The 17,758-nt window shown below is 40.9% G+C and overlaps 1 protein-coding gene and 2 long non-coding RNA genes across 4 annotated transcripts in view; 1 reads left to right on the top strand and 2 right to left on the bottom strand.

Moving 5' to 3' along the window:
• Positions 1-16,439, bottom strand: part of LOC145435998 (uncharacterized) — a 58,436-nt gene extending 41,997 nt beyond the window's left edge. The window contains exon 1 of the long non-coding RNA XR_013914123.1: positions 16,094-16,439. This is a non-coding gene — a long non-coding RNA (uncharacterized LOC145435998). The remainder of the gene's footprint in view (positions 1-16,093) is intronic.
• On the top strand, positions 347-14,668 carry LOC145435981 (uncharacterized). Of its 2 annotated transcripts, none has more exons than XM_080313270.1 (9): positions 347-502; positions 1,719-1,832; positions 3,399-3,515; positions 4,864-4,956; positions 5,776-6,222; positions 6,848-6,982; positions 7,285-7,348; positions 9,704-9,856; positions 13,470-14,668. In XM_080313270.1, exons 1-9 carry the CDS (start codon positions 362-364, stop codon positions 13,637-13,639), a joined length of 1,434 nt encoding a protein of 477 aa, XP_080169396.1. In that variant the 5' UTR covers positions 347-361; the 3' UTR covers positions 13,640-14,668. The 2 variants fall into 2 exon arrangements, with proteins under 2 accessions (XP_080169396.1, XP_080169397.1); XM_080313271.1 differs by lacking the exon at positions 347-502 and adding an exon at positions 641-775.
• LOC145435969 (uncharacterized) lies at positions 12,026-12,477 on the bottom strand. Its single transcript, XR_013914115.1, has 2 exons — positions 12,438-12,477; positions 12,026-12,174 (listed from the first exon to the last, which is right to left on the bottom strand). It is a non-coding gene; the product is annotated as an uncharacterized LOC145435969 (long non-coding RNA).
• Positions 16,440-17,758: the final 1,319 nt, after the last annotated feature.

The following is a 17,758-nucleotide window of genomic DNA, read 5'->3' as shown; positions in this document are numbered from 1 at the left end:
TCTTTAACAGTACCTCGTTGACTTTGGCATAATAGATAGTGGATTTGAATCTATCGCCATTCTCTCTCAGTGTAGTGCATCTTCTTTAATATACGGATAGGTCGTAACGTAACAGCAGGTCTTGATATCGAATGAATGTATGTATTCTTTGTCCTCATACATGCCATTGCTGCTCAGTGACTGATATTGTTGCTTTCTGTATGATTTATTTCTATGTAAATTTAGTTTGGATTTGGTTAGTATTTTGCAGCCGTATAAATTTTTCATTCTCTTCATACAAAACACGGTATTACACTATGCTTTCATAATGAGTTATTGAAATCTCTCTCTCTCTCTCTCTAATGCCAGAACATTTTTTGAAATGCAGAAAAAATACTTTTCGCATGGCCCTTGCATCACTGATAGCGGAAATAACTCGTCATACGTCTCAGAGGGAAGTAATCCCAGTTTGGAAAATGGACAGCACATTCCGTTATTGCACGAGGAGCATCAAAGACAGCAGGTTACTATTGAGTTTAACTGTAACTTTTTCAAATGTTTGTCATGAGTAGTTGTATCACATAGGTGCATGCATTTCCCTCATCCGTTATTGAAGTCTCTCTCTTTCTCTATCTAATGACAGAACATTTTCTGAAATGCGGCAAAATACTTTTGGCAGGGCCCGTCCATTGCTGATAGCAGAAATAAATCGCCATACAACTCTGCGGACAGTAGTCCTAGTTTGGAAAATGGACGGGACATTTCATTTATGGACGATCAACCTGAAAGACAGCAGGTTACTATTCATTTTCACTGTGAATTTTTCAAATGCTTATCGTGTAGAGTAGTGCTGGGCACAATCGATTACGTGGTCAAATATAAAGTTTTGATTCTAATATGCGAGTGTCACAGTAATAATGATTAGAGCATTCGAATATGTACCTTTTTGCTGTCATGAAGAAAATAAAGCCAGTCACACTGCACAGAAATTTAACATGTCTTTTGTGACTATTTCCATAGAGCTTCCTGTCTATATGCTGTCGGTAGGCCACTACTTCGCACCAATCTCACTTTTGCTAATATATGTACTAGATAGGCTTGTGCAACATGTTTTGACAACCAATAACATCCTCAGTAATCGAGCCATGCAGTCGATCTTTGTGGTGTCGCGGTGTGATCAGTACATGCCACTTCGTGATTTTGTTAGTAATTCGGGCTTGGCTAATGCGCTAAATCAGAATATCGAAAGTACACTGATTCTCACTGAATATATTGGTAATATGTGTCTCTGAGAAGCTAAACGTCTCAACTTACAGACTTATATCAGTCGATCGGTATCAGCCCGTTTTCCCAAACTTATTACACACTTTCTGATCAACTCCTGCTGCTGCTGTAAGGCAGAAGTGTTTAAATAAAGTCCCATCGATCAGTAATCAAACGCTGTGTTGATGCAGACGCGATGTTGCATCAAGTCAAGGATTGGGCCCGGAGATCATCGAGTAAGATTGTCATTTTGCTGGATGACTTGTTACATTCGGGAGCTAATCCATAGTGATTACAGGAAAAGTCCAACTGTTGTGATTGTAGATGGTCTCGCACCGAAAATACTCAATCTGTCCTGTAGTTTTTTCCTTTGCGCCCTTTTAATTCTGTCGCTTGTCAATTCAGGACCGCGAGTCACACCTTGGACTCCTCCCTCTTAATTTTGTCGCTTGTTTATTTTATTTATTTTTATTCAGGACCGCGAGTCACACCTTGAAATCTCTGCTGAAAGTCCGCCATCTGAAGCGTCAGCCGATCCCGTGAGAACGGAACCGTCGCCTATGAAGGGGGATATGAGCCGTATAGATGCCGTGAGTATTAAATTTGGTTCGCCGTGAACCTCGGGCAGATGTTGATTTACAAGATTTTGTCTCACTAAGAACATCTGAAATTTGTCGGATTGTCGGATTTTCGCACTACATGTGTGGTAGTTCTTTTTTAAATTTTTTATTTTCTTAATTCTATTTTCTTTCAATTAACTCATGTGTTGGTATTGAGAAAAAGGCATTAACGAAATAATACATTTTTGAGGTGCAGGCGCGCAGCCAGGGGGGCTCGAAACTCCCCCCTTAAAACGCAAACCCCGTCCTTTTGAAATGACCAGTCTGATGCTAATATTCAGTTGCAATTCAAGAAGTCGTATTATCAGTGCTGCGTATGGCCAATCAGGGAGGTGTTGCCAATTAGCGAGATTCGTCTGTGCACAATGTAACTCAATGGGAATTAGGTCATCGAATGCCGCGCGCTCGGCAATCGTCGCTGGTCTGATTTATCGAGTCTCTAACAAGCCTAGTTGCGCTGGCTTGAAGAATTGCGTGTGCAATAGGCCTGGTGCGCACTACACCATCGTTGGCCTACACAGCCGCATCTGCAATAGGCCTGGCACGAAAGATATCATCTCTGGACCAGCTATTGCGTCTCAAGCTTAGCATGCTTAGGCTAATATCTCTCGAAGGCTTAGAGACAATGATGCTAAGTTAATGCTGATCAGCGATTGTGATTAAAGAGTGACATCGTGACACTGAATGACATCGAAAGCCCGCAAACACGTATGTGTGTACATGCGTAATTGATTTCCGCTAATGCTTCAACATAACCATCAGAAGATGTGTGTCAAGGCTTGAGCTATAAAATATGAGATCGGTGCATTTATAGAACATTCCAAAACAACTGGGACATTTTGATTTTGCGCAAATCATCGCTGGGGCTACGTAATACGCATTGATAAGCATGCGTATTCAAGTGTTCACGAGAAATCAGGGACTCGCTAATTGACAGCACTTCCGGGCTTGTTAGCAAGCTTATCATACGTGTAAGTTCGTCAACACGAGGAGATTATATAATCGTCATTTATGCATGCACTTACACTTAACCCTGAAGAATTGTTAGATTCGAAAAAAATCGAAACATAAGGCCGAACCCTGTGATGACAGATGATGATTTATGAGATTCTAAATGCCATCGGTCATTCCGTGTATGCCGGAAAGACGCATCTAACAATTTTGAAAGCCATCACTGGCAATTGACTTACAAATACCTGTGACATCCCAATCTGCTTATTTAAATTACTTGTGTGTAAGAAGATTTGCCATGCTCAGAATATCGCTACTTCTACCTGCAATTGAATAGAAATGAGCGACATCATATCTACTGTGCCTCACTACCAATAAAGTCTATTTTAGCCAAGTTCCACAAACAGAAACCGCCAATTTTTCATACTGTTTTCTGAATCCCATCTCTAATCCATATTGATTACAGGAAAAGTCCGACTGTTGTAATTGGTGACAATGGCTGAATCTGTAGATGATGTAGCCAAACACTCATTCTGTCCTGTTTTTATTTCCTTTGTGCGTGTTCAGTTTTGTTTAAAAATTCAGGACGACGAGTCACGCGATGAACTCCATTTTACTGAAAGTCCGCCAGCTGAGGCGTTGGCCGATCCCGCTATAACGAAAGAGTCACCTATGAAGGGGTGTGTAAGGCGTGTAAATCCTGTAAGTATTAAATTTGGTTTGCCTTGTTGGTGTTGATTCATAAAGTTTCGTCTCGCTACGAATATCTGAAATTTGTCGGATTTTCGCACTACATGTGTGCTAGTTCTTTTTTTCTTGTTTTGTAATTCTGTTTTCCTTTAATTAAATCGTCTGTTGGTTTGGTATTGAGAAAACGGCAATAATGGGATGCTACTTTTTCAGGTAGGCTACTCGGGTGGATTTTGCCTGTCTCCGCTACCAGCTCGCGTGGCTGCATTATATACTACTTCCACCTCTATGTTAACAGTTTGAAACCAAACCACTCACTTTGTTGGGTTAGAACAGCTGGTTTCAACATTCACCAAATTGGCAAACCGTTGCACTAATCTTCAAGTTTTCGGTGAAAACTAAATTTCCGCCTTGCCACAAAAACTTAAATATACAACAATACATATGTAATACATTACTATATTAATAAAGCACAAAATTAACATGGTCAGTATTAAAAGAACATAACCATTAAAACATGATTTTTGCAATATTTACTTCAAATCCGTGCAGTTTCAACTGTATAAGTCATGTGGGTGTCTGGACCTGTAGCAAACCCCAGGGGCTTATTTGGACCCCAGTTAAGAACCACCCGCTTAGAATCTGTCGTGTAGGAAGTATTGTTCTTGTAGATTTGTAGAAACTGTTATGACTTAGGCCGATGCCTGTGTGACGATAACGGATGATAATTTCTGAGATCGCACCTATTTTAAATAATGTCAGTCATTCTTTGTATGTCGCAAAGACGCATCTTACAATTTTGAAAGCCATCACCGGCAATGACTGACAAATGCCTGTGACATCTCATCCCAATCTACTTGTTTAAATTACATACTGCTGTGTAAGTCGTTTTGTCATGCCTTTAATTTTATACTTCTGCTTGCAATTGAGTAGAAATGCGCGGGATTATATCTACTGTACCTCGCTACCAAGAATGACAATTTTAGCCAAGTCTCGCCAACAGAAACTACCAATATCTCATACTGTTCTCTGAAGCCCAATCGTGAAAATTTGTCAGTTTGCCTTCATTGTACAGCTCATCATTCCAACATGTCCACACCGAAATGTTGTAGTAATATATTCAGTGCATCCACTGCTCTGTTAGAATGATTTAATGAGGAGGTAATATATTATTGCATACCGATTCAATCCTTAATACGTAATTGCAAAAACAGTTACGGATCTCCCCTACCCACTGTAAGATGTTGAATGTTACTTTAACTTCCACATTTGCTAATCGGCTGGTGCCAAAGCTGTGTTGTTTCAATTTTTGTTTCCGAAACGTCTTTGCCCCGTTGATTTGGTCATGCTTCTTTTGTAGGAAAGCTACACACCATTGTTTGCTGAACAAGGATATCAGGAGGTTTACGAGCCTGATGAAGGACCGAATTGTCTCTGCGAGTCTGTCGTGAAGGTATATCCGCTACTATTCTTATGTATTTAATGAAACCTAGCACTGCATCAATATGTCAAGTATGTTTGTGTAATGTGTACTCTATAATCTGTTTTCATTGCGAATAATATACTTTGTGATACAACTGTTGAAATACAAAGTTCATTTGAAATATATACTTGGCGTATATTCTCTACTAGTATAAAACTAATCTAAATCACTACTTATATGAATAATGAGTATATTTGGTAACACTGTTGACATCGGAAGCACTTTTGAAATCTCTACTGGTAGCTGGAAAATTGCACCTGATGTAGGGCAAGTTTTTGTTGCAGTCAAATCCGTTGAAAGTTACTTTAATGTCTCAAAAGTTGCATTTATGGACAAGTTCCTTGAGGTTATTAGGGTATGAGACACAGTAATCGATCCGTATCCAAGGCACCGTAGCAAAACTGAGTGTTGGTAACTTCAACAAAATCAATGGCTTGAAAAAACTGACCCATTGCAAACATAATTTTCTGCGGTCTGGCCTGAATGTACGTCAAATCAGAAAGGACTTCAAATTTAAACGACAGTGAATTAATCAAGCGATCTATTTACAGATAGTGCCAAATATTTCCAGTAAAAAGTTGGTTGCATGAAAAAAATGGAGAGAAGTTGTCAAAAGTTGCAATATAACAATACTCCAAACAGCTTAAGATACCACACTACATAACTTCTGAGTATTTAGGAAGCTGCCAGAAGCTGTAAAAGCTATAAGTTGCAAAAGCTTGCCCCACAGTGATGAGTGTCAGGCGAATATATTTGAGTTCATTTGTCTCAAAATATTTCTATTCGCAGAACTTCCACAGAGATTGGACGCAAGCTCAAGTAGTAGAGGAAGCCATAAGATTGCGAGAGAGAGCTTGCCGCTACATTGCGGAAAACGGTGAATGGTTCGGCATTGAGACTCGCCGAAAACACCTTTCCTTGGATGAGTATATCGAAAAGATAACGTCGGGCGGGCTGCCGTGCGGCGAAGTAATGGCTCACGCCATTGCGTTGCGCGAGGGGTGCGCTGTGCTTTTGGTGAACACTGACGGGGCTGGTTCGTTTTTTGGTAACTCACCGGAAATGGTGTACATTGGGCACGTCGAGGACAACTATTATTTGCTCCTGGACAAGATGTGTCACGGACGGGGTATGGATCGCAACGCGTCCAGCAATAGAACGCCAATCTCTGACTTGAGAGTTGAACCCGCTGGCCGGGACTGTGTCAGTAACGCGGCGACTTCTTCAAACAGATCGGTAAGTAAACGTTGGAAGCTGTCAGCAGGGTTGTAATGACTCGAGTCACGATTTTCTGATGACTCGACTTTACTCGAGTCATTTTCTACAAATACGGAAATGACTCGACTCGAGTCCAGTCTGTGTATTGACTCGAGACTCAGACGACCAAGACCGACGTTTCATTTTAATTTCGAAAAATTGTAAAGTAACCACACTATTGGGATTTCGTCTGTTGGTACTGGCACTTGAAAATGCGACCAGAAACTGCCAAAAGTGAGGAAAATTAGTGAAGTATAAATGCAGACCATTCGATATCACCAAATATAGAGTTGTAAAAAGTGGGTTTAACAAGACTTCAACTGGAAACTGTGCAGTGTGCAGTCAACACAATGACTTGGCTGACTTGGACTCGGACTTGAGTCGGTGGTGAATTGAAAATGACTCGACTTGACTCGAGACAAAACTATAAAAGTGAGGTTGACTTGCGATTGGGAGCTTTGTGACTTCGTTACAACCCTGGCTGTCAGTAAAGAAGTACTTATACGTTTTCGGAGTGTTCAACTAGATTTTACCTCCTTGCAGTACTTTACAACTCTGCTCGAGTGATATAGAATGACTTTTTTTCAGCGAGTATTAATTGCAGGCAAAAGACTGTGAAAATGGCTGTGGCCGTGCTCAGGACCACCACTCAACTGCAGGTAGCCAGGCTTTGTCACATATTCCTCTGCCAAAGCACTGCGAATGTCTGAAAGAAGATGACCGTCCTAAAGTAAGAGAGGTAAGTTTGGTTCAAATTTGATATTCATGTTCAGATTCAATTTTCGTGAATGCACCCGAATGCTTGCCAGGCTGGAATCCGACTTGATATGAATTGAATTTAGGATTTTAAGTTATTTAATCCGCTCATATTCGCTATCCCATGATAGATCCTACGAAAACTAAAAAGTAATTTTAAATTCAGACATAAATTTTGATTAGTGAATTCCTCAAATCTAAACCGAATTCTAATCCAGCGTCTATCCATATCGGCACGTGTCTCTGCAGGGCATTTCGATTTCAAATGTTTTTCTCCCGTTTCAGCTCATCAACAAGCATCCCGGGTTGCGACCGAAAGCTTCCGAAGTCATGCAAGACACAGAGTTAGGTAAGGGTTGAGACGGATTGGTCAGTTCGGGCAGGGTTGTCACTAGGTTGCGAGTCTCAAATCAATCTCACTTTTATAGTTTTGAGTCGGGTCGAGTCATTTTCAATTCACCGCCGAGTCAAGTCCGAGTCACGGAGTAGAGTGTTGAGTCCGAGTCGTAGTGTTTTGACTCGAGTCCGAGTTGTGTCATGTGAACCCTTTTTACGACTTTGCTCGGTGATATCGAATGCTTCACATTCATAATATACTAATTTTCCTCACTTTTAACAGTTTCTGATCGCATTTTCAAGCATCAGCTCTGATAGATGAAATAATAACAGTACGATAACTTTACTATTATTCGAAATTACAATGAAATGCCTGTCTTGGTATACCCAGTCTCGAGTCATATGACTTGGTCCGAGTCATTTTTCGTTTTCAAGAAAATGACTGCAGTCAAGTCGAGTCGTCAAAAAACCGCGACTCGAGTCATTACGACCCCGAGTTCAGGGTTAAGTTTAGGCAGATCTGAACACATCAAGTTTAGTCGTGGTAGTGAAATCGTGCACCTTGCTGCAAAGCAATATTGTCTGAAAGAAAAGTTTCGGCTTAGTTCATTTCAAATGCGCTTTCTTTTCGCTGCGGTTGTCATCAGCGACCGGTAATTCACAGCAGGACAAACGCAGTTGTACCGAACATTTGCTTTATCACAAAGCTCAGTGTCGTATTGCCAGTACGCCAATCATGTCGTTTTTAACGAAATCTATGACATCATGAAAACTGCTTCTGTAATACTCAAATCAGAATTGAATAGGTCAGGTAACCAATCAATTTTGCTCGGCTTGGCGATTACCCCTCTCGAGTGTCAGGCGAAAATATTCGGGTTCATTTCAATATTAATATGCTATTCAATTGTATATTGAAGTTCTGTACCTTAAAGAAGCTCTTCACATATATATATACATATAATGTTGTATTTGAATAGTATATTCATATCGAAATAAACCCAAATATTTTCGGCTGACACTCTTCATGGGTAATCGTCAGCAACTAGTAGAGGATTGGGAAGAACATTGTATATCAACAATTGTATCGCAAAATATGACGTCACCAGCATGAAATTTCAAACGAGAGAGCGTTCCATGTACTATTATCAGGCAAGGTCAAGACCAACTTGATTTTTACGACTACACAACTGCTCCCTTCAACACGCAAAGACGTGCTCCCTGCACTTGAACAAAGTATTGTAGTGTATGAATATAAGTGCCACTGTGATTGTGGCTACGTAGGAAGAACGTCAAAGCGTCTGCAGGAACGCATAAACCAGCATGTCCCTAGCTCGGTGAGAACCTCACCCTTGACTCATCCGCTTAAGCTTGATGCTGACAGATCAAAGGCCATTAATTCTGCAATCGGCAAACATCTATTAGATAATCCGATTTGTGCGAATAATTATCGAGACGACAGATTTTGCACTTCACACTTCCAGTTGTGTTTCTTGGAGTCGACTTTTATCAAAATACACCAACCCAAACTCTGTTAACAAAAGGATTTCGTGTACCACCTGAAAATAGTACATTGAACGCTCTCTCGTTTGAAATTTCATGCTGGTGACGTCATATTTTGGGATACGATTGTTGATGTACAATGTTCTTTTGAATTCTCTACTAGTTGCTGACGATTACCCCTGACGAGTGTCAGCCGAAAATACTCGCGTTCATTTCAATATGAATATACGATTCAATTGTATATTGAAGTTCTGTACCTCCAAGAAGCTCTTCAAATGTTGTATTTGAGATGTGCAGACCATGATTTTTCAGGATTGGAATCTAATTTGATTGGATTGAATTTATATCCTGATCTGATCCGGGCCCTGTATCCTGTTTGCATCTACGGGCAGTGTTCCCGATAGTTACACCTTGGCTGGATGGTTAAATATGTTATAAAATACAGTGTGAAAGTGCGACGATGTATGGTAAGGTAACACCATGATATCTAGTTGATTTGAAACTTTCACAGTAGACAAACAATAAATTTGAAATTCAGAGTCCTGTTTCTGAAAAATTGCTGGATTTTGACCAAGTTAAAATACGAAATCCTGGAATTGCCGTCGTTGAATTCGGCTTCTGGCTCACTTCATCACCTTTTTCATCATTTCAAAACGCTGCAAGATGGCAATAGAACGAAAAGATAGGAAACAACTCGGAGTAGTCTTTCAAACTGACACCCACCTTGCCATAGAACGTGTGAATGAGAGGCATGCACGCAATGTCGATCGGACAAAAATCTTGTTTGCATTGTAACATCGTCACACCTTGTCCTCTGCAATTTATGACATTTATCCTCCGTTATTGAGATTCTTTGTCTTCTTTTTAGCAAAAAAAATGCTGACGGGCTCCAATGATTTACCTGAAAAGGCGACCGGCCTGGTCAACAGGCCAATTTCCGAAGTGGAAAAGTTTATTCGAAAGTCTGGGATGGTCGAGAATCATCTCGTCTTCCTTGCGGATATGCGGGATACATGGGGCAGTGAGTTGATTTTAGTAAATCATTTCCAACTCGTGTGTGTGTGTGTGCAAGTAATTAAAGTAGGCTCAGTTGCTAGCGAAGTATTGATCTACATTTCTACTAAATTACAAGTAGAAAGAGCAATATTCTTCAAAAAGGTTTGGTCAACGTTTCCCATCTTCTTGACAGTAAATTTTAGGTGGCTAGTTTCGAAATTGCAAGCTGCATCTTCCCGACCAACGCAAACTGACTAATGAGCTGTCATCTCCGAATACATATCCCTCAGTTACCGTGACGCCTATTTCACGCGTAAAAGTAATGTGAAGTCATCCCCCCACTTCGTACTTTTCAAAATCACAAAACTCTGAAAGTGAGCGGTTCTGCCTAAAATTTCTTCAAGTAGAAGTGGAAGTAGGCAAAACCGGCTTAAATATAATGTCAAAGTACACGAGTAAGTTTTTATCTACTCCCACCAATTACTTGGGTCAGTGGTTCTCAACCTTTTTGTCTTCGCGGGCCTATTTTGAATCGTCACGGAGCCACGGGTTTTAGTTCAAATTAAGCGTACTTAACGCGCGACCGTCGTCTGTCTTGTGCAAATATTAACTGTAGGCTAATGAAAAACAGCAACAAAAAGACTTTTCTTGAAAGTAACATCATACTATTTATGCAGAATTTAGGCAAACTTATATTATTTCAAAGCGATTTATGTAGCTGTCTCGAAAATCTGTGCCTTGGGTTTGATATGAACTAGTGCCGAAAATCCAGTTCCGCAAATATAGGTGGTGACAAATGTAGCAACGACACATTTCGGTATGATCGCAACATATATGGCACCAAATTTGAGTGACAGATTTTTTAATGAACATATAACGTCCAGCCGAGTCGTTTCTATCAAGCAGCTGACCTTGAAGTCACCCTGATCGACCTTACTAATCCGAATTTTCAATTTCTTTACTAAGCATAACAAAACCTCCGTTCTGTTGATGTGAGTCCTGAAGTTTTAGCACCTATGAAGCGAAACTGCCTCAGAATAATTTCCGTAATTTGAAGAAATTCAAATTAGGTTATCAACCATTTTGCGAATTTAGAGGTTTCGCGGCCTCCCTGAAAACGGTTCGCGGGCCCCCGGTTGAGAACCACTGACTTGGGTGGTTAAATTTTCCACTACCTCCTGTCCATCAGTCATTTTGGAAGCCAATGATATAGACCAGTGGTTCTCAACTTTTTTGACCTCGCGGCACAATTGGAAAATGTAAAATAGTTCGCTGCACACTCGGTTCTACCAGAGCACTTAGCAGCAATGTTCCCTCTAATTTTTAACGAGTCTGCGCGCACTCACCAAGTCACTGCGCGGCCCTTGGACAACAGTGCGTAATGAGTCTAATCACTAAAAAAAATTATAAAAAAAATAAACTATAAAAGGTCATCACTTCGGCTTATTTTGCGCACAGCTTCGATTTTCTGTGCGCAGAGACCGTTTCAGCACTACGCAATTGCGCACACGTGCAGCTTAATGGGAACAGTGCTTAGAAACAACCATAGTCGTACAGACGGATTACTTCTACCTTTTCGACGCACTCAACTAGGATTTTCTCAGCTTCAAAAAAGAAACTATGGAATCTTCCATATCTACCGACATGTTACAAATAAGTCTACAAATGGTATCATTTGACACGGGAATCATTTTAAATTTTTTCGTAACTTTGGTCCCAAAGATCATTTTACAATTTTAGTGCAAGCGGAAGAATAACTTTCTCCGCTTCTGTGTGAGGATTTGAATTTTTAGCTACTACCTCTGCGCCCATATAACTAGCCTGCTGCGACCTCGTTGAAACTTTGGTCAGCGGGTATATACCATATTTCATATGATTTGTTTGACAATAAACGGCGCTTCTTCGATATACGCCCCTAATCGAAACAGTGTTCCCCGTGTCACCAACAAATGTTTCACATGAACACAATAAAATTTATAAACGTCAAAATAAATTGTTTTTTGCCTTTGTTGTGGAAGGGGGATATTATGGTCAGAGGAGAGGGGGATATTAGGACTGGGGAGGGAGGATTTTAGGGTTGAGTAGAGGTGGATATTAAAGTTGGAGAGTGGGGATATTAGGGTTCGAGAAGTGATGGATATTAGGATTGTGAAAAGGGGATATTAGGGTTGGGGAATGGGGGGGGGGGTATTAAGGTTAGGGGATGGGTTTAGAGTTAGGGCTAGAGCTGGGTTCGGGTTAGAGCTGGGTTAGGGTTAGGGTAACCCAAGATTAGGTTTGGGGTGAGGGACACGATATCCAACCCTAATATCCCACACTCTTCCGACCATAATATCCCCAACCCTAATCTTGGGACACCCTAACCCACCTCCGACCCTAATATGCCCCTTCCCCAGCTCTAATCTTGGAATACCCTAACCCAACCCTAATATCCACCTACCCCCAACCCTAATATCCTCTTCTCCTTCAACCTTCATACCCCCTCCTCCAACCTTAATACCCCCTCCCCCCACCCTAATCTTGGGATACCCTAAATACCCCCAACCCTAATATCCTCTTCTCCTCCAACCTTAATACCCCCTCCCCCAAGCCTAATCTTGGGATACCCCAACCCCAACTTTGACCCTAACCCACATCCAACCCTAATGTCCGTCTCTCCACAGGCAAGAAACAATTTATTTTGACGTTTATTAAATTTGATCGTGTTCAAGGGAAACACTTGCTGGTGACATGTGAAACACTGTCTCGATCTGGGGCGCATATCGAAGAAGCGCCCAATAAACTGTGCCCACTACCGCATTGTCGATGTAATTATAACCATCGGATCGAAGAGGCCAAGCACGATCGCCACAAATGAATACGGAGGCTTTGAGGTCGTATAGGCGATGCCAAACGCATTTCCACGCACATCGCATAGCACGCATGAGGATAGCAATACCTCAGTAGTTCTACTGGCAGGGTCAGCCAACCGCAGTTCAATTATAGTTCCAACAAACCAGGATAATAACTGCAGCAACGAGAAATTTGTTAACTGATGTAATGTGATCAACTTGACTTCTCAATTCTCAAATTCGTAGCCGGTAACAGAACGTTGCGCTCCGAGCCTACATTTCAACGGCAGTGCCGACACGCTGCCTAACAATCGCGATGTGGAAGTCTATTCTTTGCAATTAGAATTTGTAAACGTGAACACCTCGTCCAAGGGAATTCATTTCTCGGTGGTGATTAGGAAGACGATGAGGATTTGAAAACTGCATTGTCATACAGGCCCCACCTGACCGCCATGTCTGCCCTTCTCTGCGTTCAATCAACGCAATGTGCAAAACTGAATTCAACCTTCATGGTAGGCTATATATCGCGTAAAGTGAATTCGCGGAGGACATTGACTCTAGGCACGACAGCAATCTTGATTCGTCAGATGAAGGCTTACTGTACAAACTTCAAATCGAGCCCGTTTCTGATTATTGATCGTATGCTATGTAATAGAATTATTTAACGCATAATTTCAAAAATTTTGAATAAATCTCTCGCCGTACACTTGCGCGACGTAAATGGCACGCTAGCACCGGTTGAAACCACTGATATAGACGAAAGCTATCTCACAACTTCACACTAAACATGAAACTCTCCTTTCACAGAAGAACCGGACCAGCTCAAAAACAAACTAGTCATGCAGGTGATTTTAAACCAGGGCGAAAACTTGACTGTGGAGAAGCTCATCGAATCGGTCCGCCGAGACAACAGCCTCTACCGGCTGTTCTGCGACAATTTCATCGTCTGCCTCGAAGAGAGATGCGACGGAACGTAGCCAGCTACGGGACGTTTCCTTGTGTCGAGTCAACGGCAATACCAGATCAGTCCCAGGGATTAGCGGCTACCGAATCTTAATCTGGCCAAAATCTTCTAACCTGCCCTCGTCAACTATAACTATGCGCCATATTGTGTTGATAGCGGTCTGCCCGCGGTATTGCTGTGAGCTCAGGAGAAGCCATAATTTAGCGGACGCTGTCTCAGTCGTTGTTCAAGAGAATTTCTCAAAAGATCTTCACTGACTCAATATTTTAAAAAAACATTATCAAAATGAACAGTTTATGTGACGGCATGCAAAGCCGCCTTAAACTTATGCATTAGACAATGTGATTATGTTGATGTGTTTTTTCCGCAATTACGCGATCAGGAGGTCGTTTTTAAAAATGATAATATAGTCAATTTTAACGTTCACGTGATAATATATCTAAAAAAATCAATTTCTATTTACCGTCGTTTTGTTCATTTCCGGATGTGATAGAAAATGATATGAAAATATTGCGGTCGTTAATGAAATTAGATTCAAGTCTTTAGCAGTGTGGTTTTAACCACGAATTGCATTGCACTGATTTGTTGCACTGCCAGGATGAAAAATATGGGTTGTGAATTTTTCAACAATGGCATAATGCTACCCATCCATTATGTCGTAGTGAAATATATGACGTCATAACGCCAAAGTCGACAAATTTGAAATGATTCCTTCTCTGGTTACGCCTATGGCCCTGCCCCGTCCAATTTCATAGTACCGCTCCATTGCCTCTTGTAACTATGGTACCTTCTGTCACTTCGGCAGCTTGCTACGATATGGTTACATTATCAATGACAATAACGATGCTTTACCAAATCGACCGATGCCAAATCTATGTTTCCATCTTACCCAGTACACTGCTGAAAAGGCCTGTGACTAACATCTGTAAAGTGGCACAATTGTGGTTGCTGGCACGCGTAGAAATTGTGAAATCTTGTGTTACCTTATCTGTGTTCGTTAGTTGTAAAATGTGCTGATATTGAAGTGATTTTATACTGCGTCGGTTCCGCGAACTCGGATGGTTCTCTTTTTCTCCAACCCATTTTCGATAGTATATTTGTGCGTTTGTATGTTTGTAATGCGCCGTTGTGCCTTTTTACCTGTTTCAACTCGCGACTTTTTGCTACCAAATTACTAGAGTTACGTTTTTTTCATACTCCTTTGCAACTTCACGTTTAATTTACTTTTATTTATTTATTTTAATTATGTACAGTTTTAAACATGTTGTCGCTGTGTATGGTATGAAAACTGTTGCATAGGAAGTATTTATTAGAAGTAAAAAATAGATTGATATATATACACAGTCGACTCCCTCCGCTTAATTCGGACACCATATAACGCGAACAACCGGTTTATGGGATTTTGGCGGAGTTTCAATCAGTTTAATATTTTCATCATTTCAAAACACCTCAAAACTGCGGTACAATGAAAAGATAGGACACCCACTTTGGCCCAGGTCAAGTAAAAAAGCATGCACACTCAATGAAAAGTAATGCAGAGAATATAAGACGCAAGCGACAAAATGAGGTGGCCAAATGCTCGGGAACAGAACAAAAGTTAAAATTACAAGTAAAAGGATCAGCTTAATTCGAACAATTCTCCACCTATTTCGGACTCAACTTCGCAAATCATATCATTAGGCTATGAGTCTATGACGCAATAAATAGTACTTGATGACTGATTATGGTGTCTTTCCGCCCTTGAAAAATTTCTGTATTATTTTAGCCCCATGAGTGTTTCACACAGTAATATAGTAAATAGTATATAGTAATTCATGAACCATTTGGTATCGAACAACATTAATGTGCAATACAACACGAACAGAAGGTATAACTCATAAGCGTTTTATGCGATCAGGGCCAATTACTACAGTATAGCACAGCTGCAATTTATATAATATGCAACATAACAGTATTTTCAATGCGCTTTCTGCCTTTAGGCGTGGCCATATAACGAACAAATGATTTTCTGCTCATTTAGGATAAAAGCGATCAGAACCAAAGTGTCTGAGTTAAGCGGCGTCGACTGTATTTTAAACTTCTGTAAAGCTTTTATTTTATTAAGGGATATAGCAAAATCCTTGTAGCAGGGGTTGTCAGCCTAGGTCAGTGGTTAATAACCTTTTTTTCAGCGCAGTCACTTGATTTTTTTGGGTGTCATTGCGTGAACCACATAATGAGTATTTTATAACCTGAACTATACAGATTGACTATACAAATGTTTCCCCCTTCGTCCACTGCTTATGACGGCCTCACATTGCCATCCGATCCAGTTAATACCTAATTACTTGACGACTGAAAAATTTCGCTTGTGACCGGCAGGCAAAGATTTAGTTTCAACATTGGCATTGCATGGATTTTAGGCTAAGCAGCCCTGGCCGAGGTAATGTTGTGAATAAAAATGTTCCCATTCCATTTCACCAGTAACCTTTGTAGTCATAAAATTAATGCAGTAATATGGTAGCTTTACCGCGATATGAAATTTCTTTAGCCGCCATTATCGACTGCCATCAGCGAGTTATTAGGTATGATGAATGCTGGGTCATAACTTGGCGTATAATTCTTCCTGATGAATTCTATGAATGTCTTTCCACGTTAGCAGTTATATCACCATGTCGATTCTTCCAATGCATTCATGTTATGTGGTTGGTTGATATCTGAAATCCGAGTTCGTACCGGCCCGTTTTTCATTTCACTATTGCACTGTCTCATTGCGTTTCCTCAATCCTTCTTCACTCTTCGTTTACCCGAATAGACATGTCTCTTCAAAAAATCCGAGCTGTTTTGCTGTGTTGTTGTTCAGTCTTGTCCATACCTTTTAGTTTTGGTAGACTTAGTTGGCAGTAGTGACCAAAGGAATTGAATTGACAGGCGTAGAGACACGATGGTAAGATGTATAGGCAGAGATGGTCAGTAACGAAGTACTTCTACTTTTTCGGAGTACTCAAGTACTTTCCGCTATTTCAGTTTGTCAAGTAGAAGTATTATATTCCTCATTGGAGAGACTGAGGAATTTCGGGGCTGTTTCCACGGAGTACCGACAAAAATTTAATTTTCGTAAAAGTGGCCTTATCGTAGTGCTAGCTGGATACGGAGTGACTGATATGTTTTCACGGAAGTATCGGTGAAATATTTTAGGTGGTGGGTTGCTGGATTCCGTTCACACCGCATTGTCACCCATATGACATGTTCCATCACAATAAATATGGCGCATCAAAACGTTGAAACTGCCGTTTCGCAGTCTAGCTTCAACTTATCGCAGGGCTCTTCAAGCGGATGTATCGTACACCCTAGGGCGGTGGTGTCAAACATGCGGCCCGTCAGATGATTTCATCCGGCACGCAAAGCAATTTTGAGTAGATTGAAAAATGCGTATAGGCTATTATCCCGCACATTTCTAACAAATAAAAGTAAGAAATACGTTCATTAAATAATCCCCCAATACAGCACATGTCGAGTAGTCTATAATATGTCCATAGGCCACATAAGAACCACCCGACAGCGGTGTTGTGGTTTCTTGTCACCATTAGGACAAAAAGTCGCTGACATTGACATCGATTTCCCAGAAGACAAAAAAGTGCATATTGAGTTTAGAGTTTCGTGGAAAAATTGACCCAAAACTAGGTATTAATAATAGCGAAAACGTCAATTCGAAACTGTTATATGCAGGTTACATGAGAATATAATGCTTGCACAGATATATAGGCCTAAGTACATATATGTGGTCGCACTGATGCATCAATTCGGCCTCATATGGTCTCCATACTCGAGAGAATCCCAAATTGCGATTTAAATGAAGCAGATTCCAACGTTCGCGTTTACAGTTAACTACTCTGTATGGCTCACAACGCATAGCCTAGGGCGGGGACGGGCAACACACAGCCCAGGGGCCGGATCTGGCCCGCGAAAGGATTTTGAGCGGCCCGCAGAGAGTTTCCGGTCTTATATGATAATGTGACCCACGGCTGAAGAAAGGTGGACATGAAACTTCTTGTTCTGTTCGGGTCGACCGTGCAAATGAACTGACAAATCTGCGTTCCAATCTAACTGATACTCACGTGCAGTTTTTACATCCGACATGCAACCAGAGTTC

This window comes from Botryllus schlosseri, chromosome 3, assembly GCF_051294905.1.
Source record: "Botryllus schlosseri isolate E-star chromosome 3, Bs_hap1, whole genome shotgun sequence".
Classification (NCBI taxonomy): Eukaryota; Metazoa; Chordata; class Ascidiacea; order Stolidobranchia; family Styelidae; genus Botryllus; species Botryllus schlosseri.
The sequence above is the reverse complement of the archived record's forward strand: the minus strand, read 5'-3'. Positions and strand labels throughout refer to the sequence as shown.

Coding starts and splice junctions, on each gene's coding strand:
- LOC145435981 (XM_080313270.1), top strand. CDS start 362: ATGCAGAAAAAATACTTTTCGCATGGCCCTTGCATCACTGATAGCGGA. Junction 6,223..6,847: donor CGACTTCTTCAAACAGATCG/GTAAGTAAACGT, acceptor TATTAATTGCAG/GCAAAAGACTGTGAAAATGG. Junction 9,857..13,469: donor TATGCGGGATACATGGGGCA/GTGAGTTGATTT, acceptor CTCCTTTCACAG/AAGAACCGGACCAGCTCAAA.